The sequence below is a fragment of the Notechis scutatus genome, chromosome 2 (genome assembly GCF_049901735.1).
Source record: "Notechis scutatus isolate UNSWTSFEM ecotype Mainland chromosome 2, rNotScu1.2, whole genome shotgun sequence".
NCBI lineage: Eukaryota > Metazoa > Chordata > Lepidosauria > Squamata > Elapidae > Notechis > Notechis scutatus.
In genome coordinates this window covers 113,626,958-113,652,304 of record NC_142010.1, presented here as the reverse complement: position 1 = coordinate 113,652,304, position 25,347 = coordinate 113,626,958, and the positions used below count along the sequence as shown (strand labels likewise).

Genomic DNA, 25,347 nt, shown 5'->3' with positions numbered 1-25,347 from the left:
CCAGCTTACTAAAGGAACTATTTTTTTTGACAGGGAATTATGTGGGGGATTGCTAAATATCATTGCAAAAGGAAACTTAAAAGACAGGCTCAGAATGCAAGTGATATAGCTTGCGGTTAAGTGACAAAGATCTCCATTAACCAGAAGCTAGTCTGGCTTAAGGTAATGTTTTTTCTAGAAAAGTATGTTAGTGAGATGCAGGCTAAAACTTTTCTAACTGAAGAAATTAGGGTTCCACTTGTACATTTTGGCAGCATCACAATGGAACTCTAACATGTAGGCTCTCTATTCACCTACGGTAGTGTTCTCCTTTGTTAACATTGTCTTAACAGCCAGGCTTGAAAGTGCATTTTGTTCTGGAAAAAGCAGCAGAGCCAAAGATCTGGGAGACTGCTGGGAATCAACATAATACCCTGGAAGAATGCAAAAGGGCCAAAATGTAAGCGCCTAAGTGTTTCCTCCACTGATTGGAATGGAACAATTAAAAACACCTGAAAACTTCTTCCCTTTGCAGTCTATCACTGCCTATCCCAGGGGTGTCAAGCTCAAGGCCTGCTGGCCAGATGCGGCCCACGAGGTGCTTAGATCTGGCCTACGGGGCCACCCTGGCAACAGCAAAGGACCAGCCCGTGGTGCCTCTGCCAGTGAAAATGGAGCTCGGGAGGGCCTCACCCACCGCCCTGAGCTTCGTTTTCACTGACAGAGTGCTGCAGGAGGCTGTTGCCACGTGCCGCCACCCCCAAGTTCTGTTTTCGCTGGCATCATGGCCGAAAACGGAGCTTGAGCTGGGTACTCCCACCCTGGCCACACCTCCAAGCCCCTCTGAGTTCAAACACAGGTTATCCCATCATAAGGGAACCCACAAGAATCACAGTAAATTGGCCAATCCAGAAATGTGGCCCAATAATCCCATCTCCAAAATAGGTCAGGTAACAAAAAAACGTATCTTTGAAAACATATGACTATGACATTCATGTGCTATCCCCATGCTGTGCATATAACCTGCCGCCACGTATCTTTCATGGCATGATTTCTATCATCCAGTCAGTCAGTCCAATTTAGCTAAATAAATTTCTATGTTCCAATGAAATAAACCAGGGATCCCCAACCCCCGGTCTATAGACTGTCAATGGTCCATGGCATGCCAGCAACCAAGCCCCACAAACAAGTGAAGCCCCATCCAAGGGATGCAGGCAGCACATGAAACCACACCCCCTCCAGTCCGCGGAAAAACCTCTCTGCGTGGAACCGGTCCCTAGTGCCCAAAAGGTCAGGGGCTGTAGAAATAAACTACAAGTTTATTCCAAGTCCAGTATAGCCTTAAAATCAACAGCCTGGTTTATATATTGGGTGAAGCCAGAGGTATTCCGCCAAAGTTTTTTGAATAAATGGCAATGGACAACTGTTGGGCTGCAAGCTAAAGAGTAAATAAGCCAAAACTAAATAAACCATGTTAAATGTTTAGGGGTTTTTTTTTTTTGGCTCTGGGTGATTTCCAGTGACTGGATTCACATATCACACAATGCAATTACCTATGTATAAAGAGAGAGAAGTTTTAGGGATAAAGCAATAGCTGATAGAGAAATATCACTGTTTCTATTTGTGTTTTTTACAAACAGTTCCCAATATGAGATTTCCAGTCACACACAGACTCTAAATATGCAATTTCAAATTAACCCAAATGTTTTATTGGGTATTTCCTTGTTATAACCTTTTTTAATTTCACAAATGCATCCTGTGTGTACAATTTCTTCTGAATGACTCTTTTGCTTTAGAACTGGTTTGTTGTAGGACATGGAATTCTATGGTTTGAAGCCCACAGTCTTTTGGGGGGCAAGATGCTGACTCTTTAAACTGCTTAGAGAGTGCTGTAAAGCACTTTGAAGTGGTATATAAGTCTAAGTGCTATTGCTATTATAGTTATAATTTAAGACATGGGGCTGCATCCCATTCACAGCTGACTTTATCATATATTAAAATAGTGTTTCTTAATTTTTAAGGAAATGCGCAGACTTCAACTCCCAGAATTTTATGAATGTAAGACCCTGGAAAATGAATTTGCCCATTCTGCTTTTCTGTGAAATACCTGGTGCCCATGATGAAGCAAATTTGGAAATAATGGGAATAACAAAACAAGGAAATCCACGGGCACCTCCCTTGGATCAAGAAACCTTCAGTGAGTCTAAGAATACTGTCATATATTCTACAACCCATTGATAATATAGTCCATCCCCGAAGTGCTGACAAATTAAACTTTAAGAGCTTCCAGAGGATGATTAAGTTCACACTTTGTGATAAATTGCTATTTGTTTAATGGTGGGTTGTTGAATAAGCCATAGTCAGTTTAAGAGCTTTAAGAGGATGATTAAGTTCACACTTTGTGATAAATTGCTATTTGTTTAATGGTGGGTTGTTGAATAAGCCATAGTCAGTTTAAGACAACATGCTAAGCCATCATTGTGCACAATTCAAATATGCATAACAGTAAATCAATGATCAGTAAAATTACAATACAGCTAAGTGTGATGGAGGAATTCAGCCACTAAACAGCCTATCACCTACATTGTTTGGAATTGGTGCTTTCTCCAGATTTCTTGAATCCTGAGCCCATCTTATGGCTGCTAAAAAAAAAAAAAACCAACTCGCTGCATGTAAGAAAAGCATTTCTTTAAGCAGTGATGACAATACTATCTTAGCTTTCAAGGAAAGCTTGCACCCTGGCATGTTTTCAATCAGTTTAACTAGCTCCTCATCGTCTATATCTATATCATTTAAATGTATTAGCATATGCAGATGAAGTGTAGCAGTTCCCTTCTCCAAAGAGCAGGCAAACCAACTATAAAAACTATAATTCAAGAAATTCCTTTCACTCGAACAAATTAAAGCCAGACCTCAGAAGACTCTGTCTTTAGTCATAACTTGTTATGAGTCCCTGTTCTGGATTTCCTGAAAAATCCAGAATTTCTGAATTTCCTGTTCTGGATTTCCTATCTTGACTATCACAGATCCAAAGAGTGCAAGTCTGCTTTTCAAGTATCTGCAATGCCACAAGTATCTCTAAGAGGTGTTTTTTTTTCAAAGATTCTAACAAAACTCCCACTTCTCAACTTCCTGCTCAAGTTCCACTGCATGGCAACCCTTCAGTGACTAAAAGAAGTAAATTCAGTGAAACCTAAGAAGAAAAGGTAACAGTGGCAAATACATAATTTCATTTAGACGTATGTGCAGTTTAAAAAAAAAGAAAAGAAAGAAAGTGTGCCCAGGAAAACTTCTGGAAACCATTTTCAATTCTCCTCCAGCCTCCCATTTGGCTGATAGCTCCCCCCCCCACCTCCTTCTTTCCCCAGCCCTCAATTCAAAATGCCAGTCTATGATTTTTAAATGAGAAAAAGCTGTAACTGTGCTGCAGTGCTTGGATAAACTCCTATACAAACTTCCAGATGTGACACAACCTCCCGGAAGGAGGGAATTTATGATCCAGGCTCCTTCAAAAATTTACACATAAGCTCAAAAAGCAACTGAACACCCTTCCCCATCCAATAAAATAGTAATCAAATAATAGAAATATACATACAAAGAAGGAAATGTGTACAACACAATATTGTATTACCTTGGGAACTTCAATTTTATCAGATTGGAAAGGGTATTTGTTTGCCTTCTGAGCTTATCTGTACATTTTTGATTTGACGTTTACTAGGATACAATGAGAGATCTGTTGACTTCTAAGGAAAAGGTGGATTTTTCTGATTATGTCTGTTGTGTTTGAAGTATTAATTATTGAGCCCTTGTGTAGAACATATTGTGTTTGGATTACTGCAATGTGCTCTATATGAGGCTAACCTTGAAGAGTAATCAGAAACTACAACTAGCACAGAATGCAGGAATCTGATAGTTTTAGGGCAGAGGTGTCAAACACAAGGCCCATTTGGAAAATGTAAGGGGCCCGCTAGTGTGGCTGTCCTGGAAAATGTAAGGGGCCAGCCCATGTGGCTTCAACCGGGTCTACCCAATGCAAAGAGGAAACATGCCAGCAGTGTGGGGAGTGGCGTCAAGCTGGCTATACCCACCCAGTTGGCCACGCCCACCTGGTCCCTGAGGTCAACCACAGCCCTGATGTGGCCCTCAATGAAATTGAGTTTGACACCCACCCCTGTTTTAGGGCTTCTAGGTCCCATTCCAGATGTTAGTTAGACCTTTAAAGCCCTTTGTGGCATGGGTTCAGGCTACCTGAGGATTTGTCTCGCTCCAATGATATTGGCACATCCCAATCATTCTGGCATGCTATGAACCCTGTTGGCTGAGGAATAACAGCTGGCAGAGTCCAGGAGAAGAAACTTTTCTGCTCTGGCTCCCGCTCTTTGGAACATTATGCCCCTCAAGGTGAGGTCCACCCCCTCTCTTAGCCTTCCCAAAAGGCCTGAAAACCTGGTTCTGCCACCTGGCTTGGCACCCTGATGGGGATGTCCCCCTCTGCAGGTGGAAAGTAGTTTATGAGAAGATCCAAGCTCCACCCCTTTTACTAATTGAACCTTTTTTTTCAATTTTAATGTTTTATTTTTAATGTTCTATTTGTTTTACATTGTGCTTTTATGATTCTGCCCAAAATTGCTTGATAATGAGGTGGGTGGCATATAAATTTAATAATAATAACAACAACAACGGCAGCAATAGGTTCCTTGGGTGCAATCCTAAAGAACTGGAGCATCACTTGAACATGGTCAGCATTGACAACATCACCATCAATCAATTGCAAAACACAGCTTTACATGGAACAGCTTACACCCTTTAACACTATCAAACAAAAATATTTGCCTATCTCTTGGGGGAAGGACTTGATAGGTGGATAAAAATTACAAATTCAGTCTAAACACCTGGCAACTAATAATAACAATAACAATAATAATATACTGTGAATAAAATATAATTTTGATTCAAACTTGCAATGTTCTGTTAGGCAGGAAAAAAAGACAGGAAAAAATGGCAAGATTTTTCTCCCACCTTTCTCCAGTATACATCAAAAGACATGTTTTTCTCTTGTTAAAAGAAAATTCTATCCCAGCTAATTGAAATACAATATATCTCATTATTATAGACTCTCAACTGAACATAATTATCCAGGTTCCCAGCTTCTACATAGTCCTGAATGTGAATTAGAGTGGTTGTAATTGTATACTTCTCTTTCTTCCTCATTTGCTATTTTAAATATTTTGAAAAATTCATGCAATTTGTAAATTCTCCTCAACTAACAAACCATAGTAAATTGATATCCATTCATACTGGCAAAAGTTGACAGTCAGGGAGTTATCTCTATCTGCCATTTAAAAGATGTACAACCAACTGGGAAAATCTTATTAGAAAATTCTAATTCACCATCAAAATGCCCAGGAGTTTGAATCCAAGTTTTTAAGAACTAAGCACTGAAATATTTCAGTTTAGATAGTCACAATCAATTTGGCTTTCACCCCCAATTTATTAAAGCTCCAGTTCTTTTTCATCTCATTTCTGAACAAATTAGTGTTGCTGGAAGCTCACAAAAGAAACCAAACTTCTTTTCTTAGAAAGATCTAAATCTCTGGTTCTCTGTGTTTGCTTTTTTGTATAGCTGTCTTCTTTTTTAAGGGTTCAGCTAATGCAAGAGAAGCAATCTGGTACCTTCCAAAGGTTTTAGAGCTCAATTCCCATCAGCTTTACCCAGTATATGAACAATGGTAAAGGATTATTGGAGATGCAATCAAAAGCATCTACAGTGTATCAGTTAGCCTTCCCTTCATCTAATAATTCTCTTATCCAGTTATTTAATATCTAGATTCTAGAGGATTTGTTATACTCTAGCACTTGCATCATCAAACTGCTTTCCTTGTTGGGTGGCCAAGTGTTTTATTTACAAAAGAGAATCTTGTTTTAAGTTTAAATGTCTATGGAGATTCTCAGTCATCCAGGTCTGGTTACCCCAAAGGTGCTTTTTCAGGAGGCAACTGGACTTTCTGGTCTTTAATTTAAGTGTTGTCTGCTTTAAGTTTTATCAACATTTCCTTGGTAAAATGGTAATGGTTTCATCAGACTCACAATTCACATAGTCAGTTTCCCTCCAGTATGATAGTATTATGTTTCTATTTAAACTACAGGTATAGTATTTTGAAATTGGCCATGGAAATTAGAATGTGTAAATGTTATGTAAATGTCCATATTTTATTTGAATTTGCTTTATATGTTAGGACTGTGGAAAAGTTTTGGTTTAGTTCCAAAATGGTTCTTCAGAGCACATGGGAGAACCATTCACCTTCTGCAGCTCTTTGAAGTAACTCCACAAAGCTGAGGGGGGGGGGAAATGTGTCTTCTTTAAAGCCTGCTGGAAGCAGGCGTTACACCTACAGGTGGTCCTCAACTAGCAACTGGTCACTTAGAGACTGTTCAAAGTTATGACTGACCAGATAAAAAGGGCTTACAACCTGGATACAATATTGCAATGGTCGGGCCCTCTCCAAAGTCAAGTGGCTGAACTTGAGGCACTAGGCAATATGGCTGCTTTGATAGCCATTTGCAGCATCCCACAGTCACATGACCATGTTTTATGACAGTTTCACTGAAACCCAGCATTTATTTCCAGTTTTCAGCAAAACCCTGCCCATAGTGAACCATTGGTTCACTTAAAAACAATAGCGTTTACTTAAGGACTGTGGGGATTGCTTAACAATCACCGTTTTTTGTTGGTAACCACATGGCTCATTTTATGACCATCATGCTGTACAATTGTAATGCACAGACTCTATTATAGTCATATGTTGAGGACTACCTGTAGGCTCTGAAGCACCTTTCTGAAATCAAACTCAAAGCACTGTAAACTCCAAAGTCCTATTCCATTTCTCCATACAATATTATTCCATTTTACTTTTAGCGTTTCAGTTAACACTGCAATAGGGTGAAAAGAAAAAGGCTAGCATAGCAATTGAAATTTCAAATGAGTCTTCCATAGGGACTTTTGATTGTAAAATGCTTGTTAGACTGGAGAAAGAAAGATAAACCCTTCAAACTATTTTATAATCAATGGCGAATGATTGCCTTTCAACTTTGTATTGCCACTTTCTTTGTGGCAATGAAAGTACAATATGTAAGGTCCATTCATATTACCCATTGCCTCCTAATTCTGTATCTAATTGAACAGAACATGAACATTTATAAAAGCCAACAAAGCTTGCAAAATAAAATTAATATGTAAAATAATTTCTATATGAAAGGAAGATGCTATAGCTCATGCTCACATGATGTAAATTTGTATACATTAAAACTAGATAATGCATGTTTATATAAATATTTATTATGCATTAAGTTATTTCTGGTGTATTGGTTATGGGCATCCTATTAACCATCAAGCATAGAAAATAGTCTATGCTACACACATACATCACAGTAGAGAATCAGAATGATACTTGTATATAGGCTGCCATGGATTTTTCTAGGAACAAAATGACTGAATTTGTTTCTGTGGAATTTATGTTGAAATACTCTTACTGTATATCCTTATGAATAATCATTTCTTGGATTTGGATATGCCTATTTTTGTTTTTTTTAAAAAAAGAGTTTTAATAAAAGCTTGATAGACCAATTTTAACCACTTTGGGGTTTTACTAAGCACAGGATGAAAGCACCAAAATCCTGAAAACAGAATTTGAGAGAAGTCCATGTTATAGTAAAATATTGAAGTAGGACTTTGCATGCACAGAAAACATTTTGCAAAATTATTAGTCTAAGGAATAAAGATAAAAATAAAACTTTTATGAAAATTAGTGTAGCCCCTTTTTTTAAAAAAAATTGAATTTTTAAACCTTGAATTTCAATCTGTGTGTATAATATACATCAGTTTTCAGATGTAGACTTGGCAAAAATCTGGAAAATTCAAAAACAGGCGTGATCTAAAGTCTTATTACATCAGTGATCTAAAGTCTTATTAAGAGCCAATATTTGTTGACAAGCAGTGAAGACTGAAGCTGAAGAGTAGCAACCAGAGTGCTCAGGCCATAAATAATCCCTGTGTAAATGGGAGCAGGAGCTCCCAATTTCAAGGCTGGACAACAGAAAGGCCAAACATCCATTGACTTGAAAGGATGAGAGAGAAATGTTTAGGATTTAAACTCTGGGGCTGCTTAAATTCAGGGTTTGATTTCTTGTTCTGCAGCAGGCATGCCTTTGTTGTGCCTATGACTACTTTCTTGTCTGCAATGAAGCAGCAGGGAATCAAACCTTGACTGGGAAGCCTCTGCTGTTATCTAGTTACTGAATGCAAGGCTGAGTTTCTGGAGGGAGAGAAATTTATTGCCCTGCCTGTTTGAAATCTGAACAAGCCAAGAATATGCCTATGAATGGCTTGGTTTTTTCCTCCAGGTGAATCATTGCACCTTGTGGGGTTTCCTATATTAAAAACTATTGGTTGATTCTCATTTGCACTGCTATCCTTTGTGTGATATGTCCATGCTATTTTTCTGAGTTGAAATATATTTTCATTTCATTGGACTAAAACTATCTGCTGAAATCTTTAGAAATGAGGATGTGCAGTTTTGCCAAACCAATGGTGATGGTCTGGTCAGAAGGTTCTTTCAACATAGACTGAGGAATTCTGAATTCACATGAGCATCTCTGCTATTCATTTCAGCAGGCATCAATTTTTTCAGGCATATGTTCAAACTGGGGGGGAAAAGGTGTGGTCACTCTAGGAATGGTAGAGAGGTGCAATGTTGGCATGAAGTGTCTTAGCACTTCCTTCAAATCATTAGCAAAATATACACCATTCCAGTATACACACATAAGAAGATTGTGATGGATATGACTCAGCAAATCCCAGGCTTTTGGATGAATTACAGCTACACTAATCCAAGCAACATGAATCCATGCAAAATGCTTCATTATTTCATGTAGGTTTCGTTACGCATGGGATCAAACAAACCACTTTTAGAAGATTCTTCTTGGGTTTGGCTTCTACAGTATCTTTTGAAGTGTAATTGTTGAAAAGCAGCATTCTGGGTACTCTATTTTGCAATACTTTCTTATAAAAAAAATATTTGGGTGGATGCTGTGTTCCAGGCTTATACGATGTGTGTGGTGTTAAGGAGTGGGTGGGGGGAGGAAAGAGAAATCATCAAAACCTTTGAGATGAGATTAGACTCTGTGAAATCCACTGAAAAGTTTTCTCAAAGTCGAATTATCAGCTGTCACGATGGGAAGTCAGAAGGGTGCATTTCCCTACAGATTTCAGAAGAACAAATAATTACAGCTCCAGTGTTAGCAATGCTATTGCTGATTCAGAAATGAGCTAGTATTATAAGCAAGCCACTGGCTGTTATCCTCTGTTGCTGTATATTCTGGCATGCACATCTGAGTTCTAGTATTTAGCAAATCCCTAATGCATCAAGTTACAGAAACTATCTCTGTGATAAAGGGAAAGCCCAAGCTTTGGTCAGTGACTGGAATACAGTTGGGGAAGTCAGTCTTTTATATCCCAGCTGCTTGACCCTTGCAAGGTCAACTATGATTTCAGCTTCAGGGAAGGCATCCAGAGCTCCTCTTCTGCAGGACAATGTACTAAAAACAAGCTGGGCAGGCTCCGCTATTCCAAATTTGGCTACTGCTCAGTTGGACAGAGGACTTGATCTATTTCCCAGTTCAAGTCAAAGGCCTCAATCCTGCAAGGTGCTAATGCCATTTGTTGGCCAGAGCATCAAGCACAAAACTTTCCAAATTATACAGTACAGGGTTGGATGAGGTAATCTGCCTTAGCAGAGAGAAACTGAGGCATAGATGAGCAGAAAATTAGATATTGTTATTAAGATTACAATGGGCACAATTTCACATTTCACTCCCAGGAGCAACATTTCTTCTAATACATCTGACATAACATCCTTCTGATGTATAGCAGCTGTCAAAAGAAATTAGTATGAATACCATCATATATACATCTAAGTGGCCTTTGAAGAATAATTAAAACCTTTGGATGAAAAAGGTTTTGTACTTAGATACTGTTATGCTACAGGAAGCTTTAAAGAGAACATACAAATCATCACAACAGCTAGAAAATTTAAATGGATAACTACTCAAAGAAACTGGTTCAGCTTCACAATGGATGTTATTGCTTTAATGGAAGGTCTACTTATAATTTATGCCATGAAACATCAATGCCACAAAACCGATACTAGAAATTTGTTCAGAATTCTGAGGTCCCATATACCACAAGACAATAAAACAACACTATTTCAACCCGTCCAAATCAGAAATGTAGTTGAAATATTAACTGATTCCAGAATTTAGGTTGAGTTCTATAAATCAGTGAGAAATACTCTCCAGTTCCTGAAGAGATGGGTGAAAAGAGATCCCTTCCTATAGGAAGTTAATGTCTCGGGTTTTTTGCTGAGCATTTAGCATACAGTGCCATCATTCTTTCAACCTTCTCTCTGCAACCACAAAGGCTCCAGATATACAGAGTTATGTTTTTTTTTTTTAAAAAAAAACACCTTATCTTTTCAACCATAACTGCATCATTCATGAGATAATAAGAAAAATGGAAAATTGCACATAATCCATTACAAAAATTATTAAAGATTACAATTGCCCATTACAATCACAAGCGCACTCAAATAGTTTCCTCTATAAGATTGTGATTCAGATATCAGTACTACCATCTGCATTAAAATTGTGGAAGCCGGAATATATGTACATGTTTGAAGATTTTCTCCACAAAATAAACTTTGTAAAGTAGCATCTCACAACAAGTGCTTTGCATCATCTCATCTTTACAGTGCAACGGTCCTTTCATAATTATTACATTGGCTCAATATAATTGAACTATAATTATGGCCCATGAAAAACATCCTGTAACTACACAATAAAATGGAGATTGCCATGCCTGATTTCGCTGAACTCTGCTCAACTGTACACATAAACCAGTCTTATAAATTCACACATCAAGCATAACATGCATAATTTGTTGAACAAAATGTAGCAATCTAGTTCACACATAATGCTACAGCTTAAGTCAAGCAATACATTATTGCCCTTGTTTGTATAACAGGCTTTGTGGAAACACCAAAAGGAAATCCAATCCACGGGGTTGGATTTCAACTCGGAACAGCATCATGCAATCACCAATTAAGCTAACTGTTACATAGTTAATCTTCCAAGAGAAATAGAGGTTGAAACTCTAAGCTTCCTTATTGGTAAACACTGGTTAGTCATAGTGTCCAAGTCATGCCTCTTCTTGCCTGCCAGATAAAGAAGTGCCTGTGATTGTGGACTGAAGAAATGCATATTAGTACTAGAGGGCAGCAAAGGGTATTAAGTTGAGTTTTCTTACCTCTTGGCTACCATCTAGTGGTCATCTTCTGCAGCCCAAACAAGGTAGCCTTACTAGTGAGGATATAAAACCTTGCTAAGACCGTTTAACTGAGAGAGATTATAGAATACAAGTCATTGTCTGGCAACAGTGGGGAGATACTTCAGCATGACCATGTACTGCCAAATTCACTGCCAAGGAGAAGCAACTAGGCTGATGGCTAGCTGGATGAACCATACAGTCAAAAGAAGTCTACAGCTCAATGTGATGTGTGAACCTAGCCAAGCCTGATGGCTCACAATCCAGTACTAATACTTTATTAGATATATATGCCTCCCCCCAAAGTAATATGGTACAAAATATGATAAAACAGTTATAAACCAATCATATAGAGCAAGGGTACCCAATCCCTAGTCCATGGACCGGCAGTGGTCCACAGCATGCCAAAAATCAGGCCCCGCAAACAAGTGAAGCCCCATCCATGGGATGCAGGCAGCACACAAAACCACTTTCCTTCTGCGGAAAAACTTCTCTCCATGGAGCTGATCCCTGGTGCCAAAAGGTTGGGGGCCACTGATACAAAGGAAAGTAATAAAAAAAAACATAAGTTAGAACTGTCTGCTGGCATGGCATCCACAATTTCTTATCAGAGAAAAATGATGCTTTGCCACCAAAACTGAACAACACACAGGCCAATTACACCATTCTAGGATGGACAACCAATATCTGAAACATTTGTCACAAAGAAAGTCCTAGTTAGAGTCCCCATCAACTGTCCAGCAAGTAGTTCCAGGCAGAGTCTTTGCTAGGCTCACTGCTTAAGAATATTTTCAGCTGGCGATGTAAGGGCAGGGCAAACAAGTCAAATTCCAGATGTTTGGCAGGAAGTCTCACTAACCCCAGCCAGTTGTCCCCAGCCAGTGGGACTTGTATCTTACCTCTTCAGCAGTGTTGCCATGAAACTGAGAGAAGCAGCATTTTATTTCTCCATTACGTGCATTTCTAAAGAGGCCAGCTCTTGATTTGGCTAATCCACTGTGACAATCGTGAATCTTTTTTTTTTTTTTTTTTTGCAAGCTGACAATACCAAATGAAAATTTCTCTGTGTCTGTGACATTAGGTGGACCACTTTCCTTAATTCCTTGGATCTGTAACCTGCCTGGTAATTTTGTGGTGCTCTTGTTATCCAGGTACACCAAGACATATCACTCTAATTGTGAGTGCCAAGCTAACTAGAGTCATGCAGATTGCTCCTAGTTCCACCAAATGACGAAGAATGAGATTTAATAATTTACCCATAGTCCCTGGACTGATGGATTACCTAAGTATGTATCTCTCTAATCAGAAAGTGTGGCATTATTTACTTGAGCAGGACTCCCTAAAACAGATGGGCTGTTATCAAACACCAACATAGATATTTAGCCATCTGTTATGGGAATGGTATCCTTTCTGGTGGCAACAGCAGAAGCCTTTGGAGAGGGTAAGGACACTGACACAACTATGCAATCGAGTCTGTGTAAACTACAATCCCCCGGAGGTGAGCCAGTTTCATAATAGGTGGACATAGTGAGATGAGAATCCCTAGAACTGCCTATTGTAATTCTGTTTCATGTTCTGGCGACAGGAACAGCTTCTTCTCTATAGGACTCTTAGGTGTAGTGTCCATTTGAATGGAGGGAAGCCATTGACTGTGTTGTCTACAAATCCATGGTCCTATATGGAAGATAAAATGAACTGTATACTCAATGAAGTCCTACACTTGGATGTTGCTCTAATTAGTAACTGACTATATGTGCCAATAAATGCATGTATTTAATCTTCATCATGAAGTCAGTTAGCACTAACCTCACCTTGCCAAACATATGGCGGAGGGACACTAAACCCACCTAAGTCAAAGCCAGAAACAGACTTCCAGAAGATCTACTGACTCAAAAATGTCCTCTAGGATTGCACCTGCTTGATTGCAGGGCTCTTAATCTCGAACGTTCTCTGATGAGCTGGTTCAGAATTTTCTTCAGTTTTGAGATGGTTAAAAAAAAAGACAAAAAGAGGACAAATCTCTCACAGGTAGACTCCAACACCTATTTCTAGCAGCTAATTGACAGTTTGGATCATTCTCACTTGTTTTTTCTTTTTCTTCAAGATCAATAATAGCAGAAAGTTTTCCCTAGTTGTTGTTGTTGTTGTTGCTTTTGCAGCATCCCAGGGCTTAGCTGAACCTCACAATCTCTGTACACATCTGTTAAAGAACTGGATTCCCAACTTGAGGGGGTGAGATGACAAGGCAGGATTCAATAAGGTTGCTAGAGAAGCATCCTTGAAGGCAATGCACAGTTGATTTCTCCAGAGTTCTGAGTTTGACAGATAATCCTCCACCAGCTGCTTCATCCTGATGCTTTTCAGCTTGTCTGTCTGAGGTGTTCGGCTGGAGGACATCAGGATCAGCTTTTCCCAGATGCTGCAACACCTTTCCTTTCCTACTGAAATAGTTGAGGGGAAAAGCATTCAACTGTTCATTGGTAGATCTGCTGCATCTTCTTCCTTTCCCTCTTTTTTGTAGTTTCCAGAAACTGGAACCAACAGGATATCACTCCTTTCCAGAAGAAAACACAGCCAAATCCCAAAGGATGTTCCCTTCAAGGTCTTCTTTCAAGGACCAGGAATAAAGGGTGGTTTTTTGTTTGTTTTTTTTGTCTTTGGCTCCTCACTAGAAAGGCCCTCTCTTTATCAACCTTATCAATCCAGTGACCAGGAACTTATGTGTTCTCTTTCATTCATTTTATTATTTATTTAGTTATTTATCTGTATCTTGCCTTTGTTATTTTTTTTACAAGTAACTCAAAGCAGCAAACAAACACAATATTCCGTCTTTTTCCTATTTTCCCCCACAACAACAACCCTGTAAGGTCAGTTGGGCTGAGAGAGAGTGACTGATCCAAAATCACCCTGCCTGCTTTCATGGCTAAGGCAGAAGTAGAACTCACAGTCTCCTGGTTTCTAACCTGTAGCCTTAAACACTAGACCAAACTGGCTACACACACACACACACACACACACACACAGAAAGGAGAGAGGGAGAGGGAGAGAGAAAGAGAGAATATAGTATATATAGGTAGAATCTCTTTTTCCTCGTGGAGCGTAGGAGATGATGATCCTGGTACTTGACAATGGAGGGACTATATTTTGATTCCAGAGCAAGCCAAAATACAATGGAATTATGTCCTCTCAGCTGTGATAGGAAGAATATTTGCCCTTCTGAATCTTTTAAAAATAGAGAAGACCCAACACAAGAATAAGGTAGCCAATAGATATAGAATCTGCAGTCACCCAGATGTTATCAGACTGCTTCTGTCAGTCCCAATCAGCAAAGTCTGTAGTCAGGGATGATTGCAGCTATCCACAACAACATCTGGAGGAATCTGCTGATTCCTTACTCGAGTTATGCAATATTCTCTATAATACACTTCTTCCAGAGCTTCTGAAGATGAGTTTCATGGAAAAGTACATTTCACAAGAGTTAAGATGCTACTATATGCCACTATTAACATCAAAGGGCAAAGACGGGAGGAATTTTGAGGAGTAAAGGTAAATATATAAGCAAACACTAGATTAAATTGTAACACAATGCAACATCAGAAAACCTGATAGCAATAAATTGTCCTAGGTTCAGGACAATTTTTGAGCTATATGATTGGGCTACATGATTAGGAGATACAATTCACAATCCAAAGGAGATATTCTTTGATTTATGACCACACTATGCAACATTTTCAGGAACGTCAGGGAAATTATGATGCTAATTTGTCTTCTGAAAGCTCCATTTGGATGACAGAATTTGGGATTGGTACAATTAAGTACCAATTCAAATAGTTGCTGCATCACATAGAATTCCCCCAGATGTGGCTCTGTGCTACTGTGTGTTCTTCTGGCTGGAACCCAAAACTGCAACTGTATATACGCAGGAGTGAGAGAGAGGGAAGGATACCTTCAATTTCAACCGAATTTCAAAGGAAAAAATAAATAGCTCCTAGCTTTGAAGAAGCTGCACGGGAGAATTTCTCCAACTTTAGTCCTTTTGTAGATGATCACAACTTGCTCCAGCCAAGTGTAGTTTATTTCCAAGAGTTTCCTCAGCTCAGGGACACAAAAAGGAAGCCAGGGGCACAGGACCAGGGCTGGCAGAACACCCAGACCCCCAAGAAAATGGCAAACTTTATCATTTATATTACCATATGACAAAAGCCCACACGGGTAAGTAAGGACTGCCAAACCGGGAGACTGTGTTTCCGCAATCTGTCCTTGACTGACAAATAAAAGCTGGCAAATTAATTGAATTAATAAAGGGCAAGGGGGAACGGATGAAGGTAAATAGGAAGGAAGCAGATGGCATCCCACAAGAGCTCAACATCAACTTTGCATAATAGTTATCTTCTCATTGTTGTGTCGATGAGCCCATCCTCTGAAATAATCCACACTTGGCAAGATTGGGGGTTTTCAAGAGAACACCTACATATATTTTTTTGAATTATTTGCTGTCAGATTTCTCGCATGACTGCAAACATTTTGCCCAATACCTTTTATGATATTTGAAGGAATTGCATCCCAATTTAATCCTGCTTTATATACCTCTGATCATACACTTGTGTGGGATTATAAAATACCTTTTGCTTTAGATCAGGGGTGTCCAACCTTGGCAACTTTAAGACTTGTGGACTTCAACTCCCAGAATTCCTCAGCTTTGCTGGCTGAGGAATTCTGGGAGTTGAAGTCCACAAGTCTTAAAGTTGCCAAGGTTGGACACCCCTGCTTTAGATTTTCAGTATGGCTGGCTGGGGAATTCTGGGAGTTGAAGTCCACAAGTCTTGCCAAGGTTGGACACCCCTGCTTTAGATAACTTTTCCTAAAGGACAAAAACAAGGCTTCCACTATCTACTTTTATGATTTTATTTTATTTATTAAATTTTTATGTCACCCTGTAAGGTGACTCTATAATGCTGATGTCTTCGTCTTTTCTCAACAATGGTGGATTGGAGGGTGTTTCGGTCACAAATCACCTGAAATCTAGCCCACCTCCTCCTCTTAGAACTGCCAAATAGATGGAAAACTGAAGCTAACCTGACTGCATCCAAATTAGGATTTGATACATTCATTCACACGAACTTTCAATATTGGTATGCAGCAAGATACTTTTTAAAACAAGTAAACTAATGAGGTGGCAGGGAAAGCCATAAACAAGCAAACATCCAAGCTCCCAGCAGCAAACACTAATTAAAATGAAAAGGAGTCATATACTTCCAAAAGGAAGTGGGATGCCAACTGATTTAATGGCATTTATTTAAATCTTTTCTGCAAGCTCTGATCAATACTCCAAGAAGAAAAAGAACAGTCCCCTTGCTCTTCACAAGGCAAAGCGTGCATTATACTTTTTAATTTTCTTTGATGTTGCTGCAAACAACTTCTGCTTCCCCACATCTTCTGCTCAGCATGGCCCAATGATTCCCCTACTCTTTACTTTGTCTCTGGCTTGCCAGCCTGTGATTAGTAACTGCCTTGCTTTGAACCAATGCCTGCAGGTGCCCAGTGGGAGTCTTTTTGAATAATATGCATTCCCCAAAGACAGAAAGGCTATTGGTTTTGCCTTGTTGATTTGTTTTTAGGGTCACATTACTTAAGAAAGCATTATCCTGACCTGAGCAATCCGGTGATGGGCTTCAAGAAGAAAAAGCTTTGTGTGACTTAGCAAACCAAGTCAATTTACAAATGTCACCCGGGCTTACAGCCTAATCCTAAATAAGTGAACTTGGATGTCAGTCCTGTTTGTAAGTCCGGCATAGCTTATTTTTGAGTAAACACGCTTATGGATTATAAGTGGGAAGACAACTAACATCAGATATCCTTCTAGATGTAATAATCACACTACCTCATCACGAGACTGGCTTTATCTGTCGCATCATTCCCATATTATCAGCTTTGCTTTCTATTTCCTTTTATGTAGAAATTTTATATGCCGGCTTACAACATAGAAATCTGATGGCAAGAAAAAAAAAGCTAGCGGTCCACTGAGTCTGCCCTTTAAGTTTATTTGTTTTTTGTTTTCTTTTTTAATTTATTTATTTTTATTTTTGTAATATTTGTCAGATGATGGACATGTGTTTATTCCAAACATGTTTAAACTCAGTTCCTGATGATTGACCCCACCACCTCCACTGGAAGCTGGTTCCAAGCTTCCACTATTCTTTCTATGAAATAATACTTGTTTTCTTTGAAGACGAAAGTCCAGTTGAACAAGGAAGTCCAGTTGCCTCTTGAAAAAGCACCTTTGGGACAACCATGACCTGGATGACTGATAATCTCCATAGACAATACTTTCTAACATTACTTTTGAACTTCTTTCCTGTCAGTTTGAGATGATGCCCCTATGTTCTTGGTTTGTGCATAATATTGAACATACTGCCTTCTAGAACCTTATTCACATCCTTAATACATTTAAATATTTCAGACATGTCCTCCCTTTCCCTTCTGTTCTCCAGGCTGTGCATATTCAGTTCTTCCAATGTCTTTTGATATGTTTTATCCCTTAGACCTTGAACCATTCTTGTTGCCCATTTCTGGACTCGTTCCATCTTATCAGCATCTTTTTTTAAGTGAGGTCTCCAGAATTGGACACAGTATTCCAAATAGGTCTGGCTGAAGCCCTATATAGTGGGATTAAGACCTCCTTTTTCTTGCTGGTGACCCCTCTAGTGATGCATCCCAGAATTTTGTTTACCATATATGTGATATTTTTCATGCTTTGATGTACTGAATGACATAGGAAACTGTGATGGCAGTTATTATTCCCATTTTAGAGAGATTATAAAAGTACACTGATGATACTGCAAAGCACGTATAACTCTACAGTTCAATCAGGCTATATACATTAGTATTTTCAAGACCTAACATTTCAATCGTCAATTTATCATCGATTTAGCAACACCCTGGAAACAAACTGTGCTGCTGAATTTTTCTTGGAACATGGTAACATAAAGGATCTAGCATAGACATGAATCCTAAAGAATTAAAAAATAATAATTTTGTTTTTAGGATCATAACAACTGTTCAACTTACAGGCCAAAAAAAATGAAGAAAGAGAACAAAATATTAACGAAGTGAAAAAGTGAAAGAAAAAGTAAACCCAGGAATATTAACAGGATACATAAAGATTTTTTTTCAATGAAAGCATATGAAAATGCTGAGATTCAAATATGCCTTTTTTTTAAAAAATGCCAAAAGACCTTTCTGGGAGTACAGACTAATTACAGTGCCCAGTAATAAAACTGCTGCCACCCCAAGCTGTAAAGTTGATTATTAACAAGAGAAGGCTGAAAAATATGAACTTCTGAGAAGAGTTGTTTGGATCAATTTCCGAGACAGTGAGACCATGAGACTGTTGATGGGGTTAGCCCAAAATATATGTTTTTAAAAACAATATTTTAGAACTTTCCAAGGCTGCAAAAGCATATTTGGGGATTGTTTTAGCATTAGGGTTTCAGCACACATTAGTTTTTGCTGGGGTTATAAACCAAAAAACATACACTCTCCCCCAAAATCCGCCCCCCCCCCAATATCTCAAGCACATGAGCCCTCAGTCCTTGACTCACTATCATACATCACATTCAAATGAAATCAGCCAGGCTTGCTCACTCTTTATTAAAGGGGTGGTCGTACAACTTGGCAGTGTGAAGTTGTGACCTTTGGCAATTCATTTGGGGCAGTGTTAAAAGTCAGCAAGTTGTTAACTTTGCTTGCTATTATTATAATTTTAGAACTACGATGAGAGAAAGCTGCTCCTGGGTTTTCCCTCTAAAATGACAGTTGAGTTGAACTGTCCTAGATACCATATATCATTCATTGAAAACATAAAGAGGATTGGTGGAAAAAATATACCTCGGATAGTTTTACCTCAATACAGTTTTATAGATGTGCGCCTAGAGCTGCTTCTTCAGAAATTCTGTAAATTCAGAAATTCTGTAAAAGACTGAAAGTGAAGACCGGAGCAGCTGCCTGTCATTAAGAAGCCCAAATTCCACCAGAATTTTGGGATTTTTCCTCAAGTTAGGTTTTATTTTGGATCAGAATAAAATAGTTACAGACAGACATGCTTCATAAAACACGTCTCACCTATCCCTCCACAGAAAACTGACCCGGTTAGAATGCAAAATGTAGAACCCAGATAAAACATGTAACCTTGATGTTTGGAATGGCCATACTGGAACTTGCGCAAAGATCCGTTTTAATTTAAAAAGCATATTTTCCTGTAGGTCCACCTCCAGATCAATTGGATTTGAACAAGTCATGCAATGGGAGATGGACTAGCAAAGTTTTGTGATCCATAATTTCATTTTCTGCTACCAATATGCACAGTATGGAATACTTTATATGTTCCTACTGTCCTTTAAAGTATTTGCATACAGTACAACAAATAAAACTCACCTGGAACAAAAATTCTTCCCCACCTGACCTAAGTAATGAAGTTCCTAAAGAAAAGATACAGTATGAAACTCAACTTCCAATTATAATGATTGATCTGGAGATTAATTTCATCTTAATTGTATTTCCCTTGTTGTGATTGATCATTACTGAAGAATTGCTTTTCTTCACTTGATCAGAGTGAATCTCTCGTGTTCAAATATGATGTTCCATACATTTGAGAAAACACCAGCACATTTGGCTCAAATAAAGGTTCACATCAGATATCCTATTTAATAGCATGGTTCTTGTTTACATCTGTGATAAATCAGTTAAATCACCTGAAGATCAGAAGAATGTTACTATCTATTTTCTAGTCTTCTAGCATTAAATTCATAATCGGGGAGTGGACTTAATCCTATCCACCTTGTCTACATCATATATTTATCCCATGTCCAAACTTACTTAACTCTTTGATACATCTGGTATGTGGCACAATATGGATTATCTTTTAATATGCAATAAAACTGAATTCAATTGCCTCTCTTTATAGTTTCTAAGCGAGGAACCAGGCTACAGTCAGCTGTCTTACAACCACAGTCTTCAAGAGTCTTTCAAAGAAATCATAGCCATCAAAATATTTCAAAAAGATTTTAATTCAAAAACTGTGACTAGATTTTGATGTATCTGAATTTCTCTTGCTGGGCAAAATGGCGGAGTTGTCCTGTAGGATTATTTTCTCTATGTCTAGACTGTTTATAAATAAAAAGAAAAGAAAGAGGAGAGAGGAAACCCTAGGAATACAGACAGGCCCTGCTGATTCTTAGGCCACAAAAGGCTGAGCAAGCTACAGTACTATACCAGTCTCTTTATTTTTTGTGAATTAATATTTAGGCTTCATTTCTGCAGCTTTATTGTATTTGAACTACACAAACTATGGACACACTCCAGCCAAGCTCCTACCAAATAAATGGGAACTTTAGTATAGCTTTCCTGTTCATCTCAGTTGGACTTATGTAGGAAGAAAATCAAGCTATAATAGGAAAACGTCTTTCTTCCCATCTAATTGGTTTCCTCCTCCTCCTCCTCCCCTCTTGTAATAACAGATGTAACACTACATTTCAAACAGCTTTCCGCCTTTCAGAGCTTCCATGTCTCTCTGTTCTTAAATTGTAATCATATCTTATAATATATAGCATGCCTGTGAAAAGAGTCACTGCTAGGAACAGCTTTGTGTACATATTTGCCAGAAAGACTTTCTTTTTTGTCATGCAAATGCTGTAATTATATTTTGAAACAGAAGAGCATTCCCCCTTGGCGCCGCAGTGGAAGAGATCTTTCTGAAACTCCTTTATGTATTCCAGGTCTCCCTCCTTTTCTCTCCTACTTTTTAGCTCCACTCAGGCTGCATTGTTGGGAGAAAGAAAGATGGAAAGATTGTATGTACGGTTCGCCTACCTCTAGCTACAGCTTAAGTATAAAAAGCGGAAAAAATGTCTGGAGAACACTAACTTTAATACATTTCAGATCCGGGCAGAGAGTGGATGGGGTTGGGGGAGGGATGTAATGTGCAGGTATAAATAAATTGATGCATTGCTCTTTTCTATGCCAAAGGCTTTCCCGAGCAGAGCTTAACCGGGACTGCTTTGGAGAATTGTAACATTATCTCAACCATAATCCACACACCCAAACAAAATCATTTTTTAAAGGAAGGGGGAGGAAGTTTTTAGAACTGGCACGGCTCCCACCATCATTAAACCCATCTTGCTGAAGAGAGGAATCCGGTGCCTGAATTTTATGATTGAATCATTGCAGGACCGTTCACCTTTTCTCTCTTCCCTACCTCGGCTAAAGGCTGAGAGAGAGAGAAAGGGTGGCGAGGAGGCGATGCAAGAGGGAATCCAGCAAATCTGCCTCGGAGGGAAAGCGCACCAAGAGACCTGCTCTTGTTTTCTTCCCGCAGTTCTTCTTTCCACATATAAAGGGAGAGAGACAGAGAGTTACATATTGTTTCCATTTTCTTGTGTTTTTTTGGAATTTTATGTTATGACTTCAACCCGAGAGAGAAATCCCTGCCTAGTAGAGCAGGAAACATTGAGAAACCCCTTCCACAGATTTTTGGAAGAACTTCCAAGGAACGAATTGGAGACAGGCGTCCGGGAGAGACACAGCGGCGGAGATCTTGCCACTGATGCAACACACACAGGCGTGTGCAAGCAAACAAGAGCGCGCGCACAAAGACACACACACACACACAAGTCTGCTAGAAAACAGGGCTTTCTCAAAGTTTGGCAACTGCAAGCGGGGCGCCTTGCGGGCCCAGGCTGCCCAACCTCCTCGGATTGGCGTCCCGGGGACCAGCACAAAGCCTACCTGGGCTGTCCCGGATCTTTCTCGCGTAAATTCCCTAATAACACAGAGAGGGAGAGAGGGATGCATCCATCAGGAGAACCTTGGGGGTTGCTGGCGCGAACCACCCCTTCCGCGGAGACCCAGTTCCGAGGGCCGGCGGGACCAGGAACTTCGCTGACTTACCTTGGCGGTACCGTATACCTTGGGAGAGGGTGCCCCTTGGCAGCCCCAGCCCTTACCCCTGTCAGGCCGGCTGCTTGCTTGGGAAAAGGATATGGGTTGCACACCATCTTCAGGCACCAGCTCCTCGGGCGACTGTGCTGGCTCAGGTAGAAGAAGACGGTCGGGGCCAGGGCGGGATAAGGGAGCGCTTCCCCGTCCGAGTCCCCACTGCCCGGATCCTTCTCTTTGTCCCCGGAACCCGAGCGATCTCCATCTCCGGAGAGATCGTTAAGACGGACGAAGGTTTTGGAGTGGGGATCCTCCTCGGGATCCTGCTCCTCGGCTCCTCTCGGAACATCCTCGTCCATCCTCCGGCCAGCAAACCCCGCTCCGAGCAAGTGGCAGAAGGAAAGATGCTGAGGGAAGCGGGAGCGCTAGTCAGGCGTCAAACCCCGCTGGCCATGGGCGGAGCAGGGGAACCGGGGGAGGTGGGGGGAAAGAAGCGGACTTCAAAACCGGCCGGGCGTCGTCCGCTCCCAGCCGGGCAGCTGCCTCCGTTCTTCTCGCCCCATTGGGATCCAGTCGGAACCGACTGGGTGCTTCTCGTCACTTTGCCGTCTTTTTTTCCCCTCCCAGATCCCGAACCAGCCGGGAGTGGCGAATCCGAGGAGGAGGAGGAGGTGCGGTGGTCTGGGTGCCCCTGATGAGCAAAGCAGTCAGAAATGTGACGGTCTCTACCAGCTGCAGCGCCCGCAAGGAGAAGGTCCTCGCTTTTGGGTTGGGGGCGGCGGGTGGGTGGGTGGGGGAAGGCGCTGCCCTTTTCAAGTCCGACAGGGTTTCGAGGCTCCGCTGCCTCCTGGCTTCAGCCTCATTCTTCTGCGTCCTATCAGAGTCCGGGCAGAGGAAGCAGAGAAAAGGAGGTTCCCGGCGGCTCCCCCGGGGGGTTGAGCTCCTCCCGGCCAAGGGAATTACCGGAGGCGGGGTGGGGTAGAGAGAAGGCAAAGCCAGCGGAACCGAAGCTGCAGAACCGACGCTACGCCGCCTCCTCGCCGCCGCCGCCACCTCGGTCGGCCGGGAGACCCGAGCGGAAAGCTCAGCGCACCTCACAGCTGGATCCCTCTCACTCCAACTTCAAGCCGGAGCTCCACCTCGGAGCTGTGCCGCCCGCCAATCGGCGGTCGCCTTTGAGCCTCGCGGCTCCGCCCCTTCGGCCGCGGGAGGACGAGGGCGAGGAGACCCACCGCTGGAATCCGCCACAGTTTCGAAACCCCCCCCCCCTCTGCCTCGAGCCCGTGTGGGGCCGTGAAGAGCCAGTGGGGCAAGAGGGGGCGGCCCACCCCACTCACCCCACCCACCCCCACCCCCCGCGCGCGGATCGGCCTTTAAAATAAGAGGGGGACGACGGCGGGTCCCGCCTGAAGCGCTCGCCGCCGCTTGCCAAGTTCACTCGTGGAGGGACTTCGATGCTCTTTGATGTCTCGCATCGGGACGGCTTTTCCCGCCGCCGCCCACCCCCGTACGGAGCGGAGGCGGGAGAAAGAGGGTCACAGCCCTCTTCAAAAACGAAGCAAACGAGGACAGCCGCGCTTCCAGGGCTTTCGAGGCGCGTTTTTGCTGAGAGGAGCCAAGAAGGATCCGGGGAAGCTTGAGCGCGCCCAAAAGCCGGCTGAGGAAGCCGAAAGAAGCCGGCGGAAGAAGGAAAAGCGGGCCGGAGCCCCGTCCAAACAAGCGCGATATATAGAAGAGTTGCGCGCCTTTTCCCACCCCCGGTTCTCCGTCCCTCACAGACTAATCCAAGACCTGACGAGAAGAGAGAGACCCTGGCCGGCTGCCCAAAGCGGCCAGAAAGAAAGGCGTTCTGGCCAGCAATTGGGAGCAATAGCCCTCTCTCGTCTGGCGGATCGGGATTCGTTCCCAATTTGAGGAAAGGATGCGGGATTTCCCACCCACACACACTTTGGCTCTGCCGGACGAAGGAGAAGCAGCTAACCCCTCTGGAGGTTGGCCATCCTTTCGGAAGCAATGGGGTCGTGACCCGTTATGCCCTGAGGGGAAAACATTTCCTCCTGGCTTGGACGCGCTTAGCCGCTTGTGCTGCTTAGGCGGAGAGCGAGTCGCCCCGGCGGCGGTCAAAGAAACGGAACCAGCGACGCCTGGAAACTGGGGCTCCCGGCGATGCAATAGGCAGCGTTGAAAAAGCACCTGCTGGAGGGAACAGAAACGGTTGAAGAAGTAGCTCCAGGATTCCCCTTTCTACACCATATTTCTCCTTTCTGCAGCGGAAGCCTTATTCAGTAAAGATGGAACAGCAAGATCAAGGCAGCAGGGAAGAGATAATACAGCAGCAGCACCAAAAAAAAAAAAAAAAAAAGCACCGTTATGAATCTGAAGCTGTCACGGGGAAACTGAAGCATGCAAAATAACTTTACCTAATGATAACGGGCATACAATAAAATTCTGGGGAAATCTGAGTTTGAATGTGTGTGGTGTTTTGTTTTTTTTCCAGTCTAGTGCCAACGGCTCCAGCCTTCTCTTTCTTAGATGCATATATAAGTTGTTAATTCACACAATTTAGTGCACACTCAAGCATTCTGGGGCTAGCCAGTTCAGCTGCAAACACTTGTAGTTAAGAAAAATCAGCTGAGACTATATATAGTGTACCTCAAAGCCAGTAATTTGTTCCTTGTGCTCAAGGGAGTAAATTTGCACATCAACTTTTTCCTTGTTCAGTCGTGTCTGATTGTCAAGAGACTGCCTGGACAAGTCCCTGCAGTTTTATACAATACATGCAAAATGGCAGGCAGGCATTTTGGTCAGAACAGCATCCAGTGTTGGTTGTTTCTTCCCTTGTCTATTTTGCCACAGTTGTCTGATGCATGTATATCATTCAAAGAGATCAGTAAAAAACTTGGGTGCCTGTTATTTTCCTTTAAGTTGCCCCGTCCATGTTGCAAAAATCCCAATTACCACTAGGCAATAAGCCATAGTTAAAGTATCGACTTTTGCATCTCTTTGTGCTGTTTTGTGGATTTGCGGATTTGTGCAGCTAGCTCTAGTGCTTCTAATTT

At 41.3% G+C, this 25,347-nt stretch overlaps 1 protein-coding gene across 1 annotated transcript in view; it reads right to left on the bottom strand.

Annotated features, from left to right (window-relative positions):
* The window catches only part of LOC148132194 (voltage-dependent T-type calcium channel subunit alpha-1G-like), a 42,114-nt gene extending 19,159 nt beyond the window's left edge, over nt 1-22,955 (bottom strand). Inside the window, exon 1 of the mRNA XM_087955886.1 lies at nt 22,301-22,955. Coding sequence (XP_087812012.1) covers nt 22,301-22,647 — 347 coding nt within the window. The 5' untranslated portion in view covers nt 22,648-22,955. The remainder of the gene's footprint in view (nt 1-22,300) is intronic.
* Between the last annotated feature and the right edge of the window lie 2,392 nt (nt 22,956-25,347).